Below are 6,973 nucleotides of genomic sequence, written 5' to 3'. Positions count from 1 at the left end.
TAGTCGTGGGACCAAAATTGGTAGAAATGAAACATGTGGACCAAAATTGTCATTTTGCTAATAGTCGTGGGACTAAAATTGGTATTTGCTCGTTAAAAAATGGTTCCAAATCTACGGGAATTCGTTCCTACTTTGTCCTATGGGAAAACGTGGCAACATGCTGTCATTTTTCTACAATTCTAATAGTACCATATATAATTAAGCATAATTGGGGTAATTAAGCATAATTGGGTAGCTCAAGTGACAAGTAAACTTTCTTTGTGAGAAGAATTTCGGAAGAATTTGGTTCGATTTTCATAGATACCTAACGATTTTTCAAGTAGTTATGAACGCATACTGCACGGTAACACAGTGAATATTACTAAAAAAGAATACATAGAATCCTAATGATAATATAATATAATTGGGAAAACAGTTGTTATGCCGTTATCCGGCCAACAACTTATATACATTTATACGCACATATACATATACATACAGTATATTAACGAGAAACTCTCGTCGTGGTATCGAACAATCGATGCGGAGACAGCCCGGAAATCTTAAAACTAGAAAACAGTTTGGTTTTGGATGCATTGAACCCGGACGGGAAGATCAACAATACTAACCGCGTTCATGGCGGCGATATTCGATTTCAGTCTCCGAAGACCTTAGTTCATCTCTGCCGTCCATCCAAGTAAGCATTTTCCCCCATTTTTTGGGTTTACATGTTTCTGATTCACAAGTCACAAGTCTGTCTGTATGTATTTTGAGTTTTGACACTAAATTCATCCCTATAGCACTCCACCTATGGGATTAGATTGTTTTAGTGTGTGCTGAATAGAGCTTTCGGTAAACTACTTGTGTTCGTGTGAGTATTTATGTTTGTTTATTAAGGTAAATGAATATAAATGAAAAATTTTAGAGCTCGTGTAATAAATAAACAAAGTCTGAACATTTGTATGCTTATTGCTAAGAGCTCGTGAACAAGTTTGTTTATTGTTCGTTTGATAGTTTGTTTACTAATGTTTACAAACATGCTCGTGTTTTACTTTGATATTAGATGTTACTTTTCGACTTATTTGTATTATTTTTTTTATAGTTGTTATGTTGTTGTTCGTGATCATAGATTGCTTCTTGTTCATGAACAAATTATGATCATGAACATGTACATGTGTTTGTTTGTTTAATGTTCATGAACAAAGTTGCTTGGTTGTTACGAACGCAACTAATTGACAAAACAAAGGAACATGCTAACGAACACTAATGAATGAACATAATTTTCAAAAACCTTAACAAATGAACATGAACATGCTCTGTTTGTTTGTGTTTGGTTCGTTTAGTGGCTGTATGGGATTTCTGCATCTAGACAGTGTTAGTTGTCTTCAATTTTTCTCACTTTATATAAGCAATAGCTTCTTGTTCACTCCCTGCCATGTATGACTGCATTTGTGTTCTTGGTTCTTGTAATTACAGCTTGATTTCCTTTGTGACAATCTGTTGTTTTGTGTTTCCTTGTACAAGGTTGTTTTGTTGTTGTCTGGTTACAATGAGTAAGATAGATGATGACGAGGGGGCAGGGCCGAGTTCATCTCATAGTATAGACATTAGTGCTAATTCGGGCAGGCGTTCGGATAGCTTGCCATATGTTCACAAGGTGGGAGTGCCTCCTAAGCAGAGCTGGTTCGATGAATTCAAAGCAACTGTTAAGGAGACCTTCTTCCACGACGACCCTTTGCGCCAATTTAAGGATCAGTCCTTGCTGAAGAAGTTGTTCCTAGGAATCCAAGCGGTTTTCCCCATTCTTGAATGGGGGAGAAGCTACAATCTTTCGAAGTTGAAAGACGATCTCATTGCCGGACTCACCATTGCTAGCCTGTGCATTCCGCAGGTTAGTTGAGGATGCAGCAATGTAGGTTTTACTAGGATGTTTTTGCGATGGTTTTGTTAACTTTGTCTTATGTGCAGGACATTGGGTACGCAAAACTCGCGAATTTGGATCCTCAGTTTGGGCTTTGTATGCTAAACCTGTTCTGAATCTCGTATTTCTAGTCTGCCTTTCTTTAGCTGTGTTGATTTATTTTGTTTTTTCGTTTCTCTTTGTGGCGTTACAGATAGTAGCTTCGTCCCACCATTGATATATGCATTTATGGGTAGTTCGAGAGATATCGCCATTGGGCCAGTGGCGGTGGTGTCTCTGTTGCTGGGAAACATGTTACAGAATGAAATTGATCCCGCTAAACAGAAGTTGGAGTATCAACGCCTCGCTTTCACTGCTACATTCTTTGCTGGGATTACTCAGTTCGTGCTCGGTTTCTTCAGGTTGTTTAATGTCCTCCTAGATAATACATAAATGACACGATGCATATTTATTTATTTTCTTTTTTGTTTTGAAAACCAAAAGCCAATGCATATATTAGAATAAGTGTTCAATACAAATAGGAACAGAATTAATCCAACTAGAACCAGACTGAGAATTAGCAACCCGAGCTAAACCATGGGCAGACTTATTCACTAATCGAGAAAGAAGCATGACACGATGCATATGATCAAGTTAACTAATTATTTTTTCGTTTTAACTTCACAACTTCCTGCAGATTGGGTTTCTTGATCGATTTTCTATCTCATGCTGCTATCGTTGGCTTCATGGGTGGTGCAGGCATAACCATCGCCCTTCAACAGCTCAAAGGCCTTCTTGGCATAAAGAAGTTCACCAAGAAAACCGATCTTATATCTGTGATGAAATCGGTGTGGGGTTCAGTTCATCACGGGGTGAGAATTTTTTTATTTTTCTATTTTTATATATATTTTTTCTGCTTTCCATCGATTTTTCTTGAATGAATCCAGGGGTAGTTACGTTTTTCTCTTGAAAAAATGCAGTGGAACTGGCAGACTATAGTAATAGGAGTCACTTTCTTGGCTTTCCTTCTCGCTGCCAAGTACATCGTAAGAATCTTCAAATTATAGCACTTCTTGTTTATAGCCAGATTGCGTATTTTTTTTTCCTCAATTCTGCAAATATTTTTCTTACCCGTTGCAGGGGAAGAAGAGCAAGAAGTTTTTCTGGGTGCCTGCAATTGCTCCATTAATCTCGGTTATCATCTCAACGTTCTCTGTCTACATCACACACGCTGAAAAGCATGGCGTCAAGATTGTAAGTGCTCATCAACATAAGTTCGATCCAACAATGTTGTTTCTGTGGTAACTTTGTGCTAACTGTTTTATGTTTTTCTTTAACCTTAAAAAAGGTTAATCATATTGAGAAGGGCATCAATCCCTCGTCTGTCAATAAATTGTATTTCTCGGGTGATTACCTCGCTAAAGGGTTCAGGATTGGAGCGATTGCTGGTATGGTTGCATTGACAGTAAGTTAAAATCTTGTCCGACATTCTTAACAGTATCCCGCGTTTGTGGTCAGTCACTGTCACTAACAAGTTCTAGGTTTCCAGGAAGCCACAGCCATTGGAAGAACGTTTGCAGCAATGAAGGATTACCAGATAGACGGGAACAAAGAAATGGTAGCGTTAGGGACGATGAACGTAGTAGGCTCGTTAACATCTTGCTATATAGCCACAGGTACCAGAACTTTTCTGTCAATGGTTTTTTTGTCTTAGATTTATGTGTCATTTCACTTTTAGTCCTTTTTTTTTTTTTTTTTTTTTTTTGAACATCCCTTGTCGGTCCTAGTATTATTGCAGAATACTAGGACCAATAAGGGATATTCTGGAAAAAAAAAAATACTAAAAGTGGAATGACACCTACTAAAAATCCAGGACAGAAAATGGAATTAACCCGTCAATGGTTTTATTTCTGTGGAGGAACTGGTTGTGAAATGTTTCGGAACTTTTCTAGGATCGTTTTCGCGGTCTGCAGTGAACTATATGGCGGGATGCCACACCGCGGTGTCTAACATTGTGATGTCACTTGTCGTGCTCTTGACACTGGAACTAATCACCCCACTGTTCAAATACACCCCAAATGCCATCTTGGCCTCCATCATCATATCTGCAGTTGCTGGGATTATTGACATTCCTGCAATGGTGCTCATATGGAAGATTGATAAGTTTGATTTCGTCGCATGTATGGGCGCCTTTCTGGGCGTCCTCTTCCACTCGGTCGAAATAGGCCTCTTGATTGCAGTAAGGACAATAAACGAAGCCTCTTTTGGGTTTCCTGTTTTACTATCAGCTTATACTTTTAGTTGAGACGAAACACATCATTCAATTCTGATTCTTTGTCCACCGGACTTCTTAATGGTGATTTGCACAACAGGTAGCCATTTCCTTTGCGAAAATCCTTCTCCAAGTTACAAGGCCACGGATCGCAGTCCTCGGAAGGATTCCTAGGACTAATGTTTACAGGAACATACAGCAGTATCCTGATGCAACAAGGATTCCTGGGATTCTGATTGTTAGAATAGATTCTGCAATATACTTCTCCAATTCCAATTATGCAAGGGACAGGTACCTAAATTAGTGACTTCTGTTTCTTTTAGTGATGAGGGAAACTCGCAGCCACTATCTGAGGGTGTGCACGGAGTAAACCTCGTTTTGTAACCCTAGTTGGCAAAAAACCACAAGAAAGTAAACCAACTTAGGTTGCCCCGAAGGCCTATAGGCCGCTTTCACTGAAAGTCGAACTTGTAACATTGTGGTTATCAAATCAACAGTTTAATTTATTTAGTTGGAGTTGCACTATAACTACTGTGTGGGGTGTGCACTGAGTAAACCTCGTTTTGTGACTTTAGTTGGCAAAAGACCAAAAGGAAATAAACCAGCCTAGGTTGCCCCGAAGGCCTATAGGCCGCTTCCACCGAAAGTCGAACTTGTAACTTTGTGGTTATCAAGTCAACAGTTTATTTAGTTGGAAATTCACTATAACTACTGTTTCTACTAGATTAGAGTTCAACACTGAAGTTCAATTCTGGGTTTTCTTTTGCAGGATACTAAGATGGTTGTCTGATGAAGAAGAGAAGCTGAAAGAAATCAACAGTTTATTAAGAGTCCAATATTTGATAGTTGAAATGTCACGTAAGTAGCACCCACTTGATTCTTTTTTTCCAAGATAATGTTCTTAGATGGATTCCTAGGAAGAAAATATATCCTACTTTGAGATTTCTGACCATTCAAAAGTAGTCAGAAATTTAAGATTTTCGCGTCATCTTACCAATTTTAAGATCTTAAAATATTACCGACCACCGGTCAATACCATACACTTTTATCGGTGGTCATGAGGAGCCCTGCTTAAACTTACTTCCAATAGTAGGGACGTAGGTAGGGTTTGCGTTTTGGTTAAACTCTCTGTGCACAAAAGTGTACAGTTTAATATTGAGTCTCAAATTTTGAAATTAGATTGACTGGATTTACCTTCTCATGGATGTGAAGGACAAGTTCGGTGAAGTCAAGAAAACCTGAGTTATCCAACGAAGGTCGTAAAATAGGTCGTAAAACATAGGTTACGTAATATAAATTGTGTTTCTAAGTCAAAACACATAAATTGTGTATGTTAATATTGTGTTCGTAGTATATAAATTGTGAATTTTTAAAAGGTAAATTGTGAACATTTAGTATTTAAATTATGAACATTTGCATTGTGTGTTCGTAGCATACAAATTGTGAACATTTAGTATGTAAATTGTGAATATTCAAAACCCGGGTCCACTTGGGGTCCACAGAATAATTTGCCGGTCCACATGTGATGACTAATTTCAGTGGTTGGAAATTAGGTTTTCTACATGATGACAAATTTTCCTATCACCTTTGTCTAATGGTCAGAATTTCCAACCACTTTCCAGCAACAACCATTTGATGACTAAATTCAGTGGTTGGAAATTAGGTTTTCTATATGATGACAAATTTTCCTATCACCTTTGTCTAATGGTCAGAATTTCCAACCACTTTCCAGCAACAACCATTGGTGGTCGAAAAAGCTTTAAAAATCATAAATTTTCTCTTGTTTTTTTTTTTTTTTTGGAATAAGAAATTAAGATTCTTTTTCTATTGCAGCTGTTACTGATATAGACACCAGTGGCATCCATGCCTTTGAAGATTTGTACAAGTCTCTTCAAAAGAGAAATATTCAGGCAAGCAAATTTTCTCAGTGATCTCTGAGCTTCAATTCTGAACAGAGAAATTTATGTGTTTTTTTGTTTTGTTTTGTTTTGTTTTTTTTTTCCTGCATTTGAACAGCTTGTTCTAGCAAATCCAGGGCCAGCTGTGATGGCAAAACTCCATGCATCTAATCTTGCAAGCATGATCGGAGAAGACAGGATTTTCCTCAGAATTTCCGACGCCGTTTTAACGTTTGCGGCCAGGATAGACCCTGAGAATGACCAATCTTGAAATTCCGGTCACCGGAAAAAGTTAAAGAAGACAACACTATTATACAGCTGGCGTATATAATATATACCAATCAATTTATTTCTATATCTAGAAATCAATGCCTTTATTTGAAGTTGTTTTTTTTTTGGAAATAATGAAGTTGTTTAATTACTAACTTCATAAGAGTTTGGTTTTATTGATGTGAGAGATTCAAACGTTTGTGTTATGCGAGTAGCGACGATGTTAGCTGGTTCTTTTATAGTTGTTGGTTTAGTATTGGCGTCATAGATTTTAGTCAGGGAGTGTTTGGTTCGCACATGGGAATTGGAATCTGAATGGGTATCAAATACTTGGTAATGGTAATGGTTTTGGTGAAAGTATTTTGTATGTTTGGTAGTGGGATGAAATGTGAATGATTGTTAATAGTTTGGGAAGTGGCGTAATCAAAACCTATAGTAATGTTCTAAAAATCTGTCAATCAAACAATAATAATGACTTTGATACCTATTTTTGATAGCTAAATCTGTCAATCAAACACATCCTTATTGACCCTCTTAATTAAAGTGCTTTATAACTGGATTAATATATATTCAATATAATATGTATAATTGCATATATATATTGATAGGGAGATAAGCTAAGGACTAAGGTGGTGGGGGTTGCATGTCTGCAAA

The 6,973-nt window shown here is 37.4% G+C and overlaps 1 protein-coding gene across 1 annotated transcript; it reads left to right on the top strand.

The window, feature by feature from the left end:
• The first annotated feature begins 539 nt into the window (after positions 1–539).
• Positions 540–6,572, top strand: LOC116033279 (sulfate transporter 1.3-like). The gene is made up of 14 exons (XM_031276033.1): positions 540–676; positions 1,504–1,870; positions 1,948–1,996; positions 2,094–2,301; positions 2,577–2,751; positions 2,860–2,925; positions 3,020–3,133; positions 3,228–3,344; positions 3,429–3,555; positions 3,832–4,118; positions 4,252–4,442; positions 4,921–5,009; positions 5,985–6,061; positions 6,168–6,572. Exons 2-14 carry the CDS (start codon positions 1,529–1,531, stop codon positions 6,318–6,320), a joined length of 1,995 nt encoding a protein of 664 aa, XP_031131893.1. The 5' UTR covers positions 540–676; positions 1,504–1,528; the 3' UTR covers positions 6,321–6,572.
• Positions 6,573–6,973: the final 401 nt, after the last annotated feature.

Source organism: Ipomoea triloba, chromosome 1, assembly GCF_003576645.1.
Source record: "Ipomoea triloba cultivar NCNSP0323 chromosome 1, ASM357664v1".
NCBI classification, from domain to species: Eukaryota; Viridiplantae; Streptophyta; class Magnoliopsida; order Solanales; family Convolvulaceae; genus Ipomoea; species Ipomoea triloba.
Note: the sequence above shows the minus strand (reverse complement) of the source record. Positions and strands in the feature narration are given on the sequence as shown.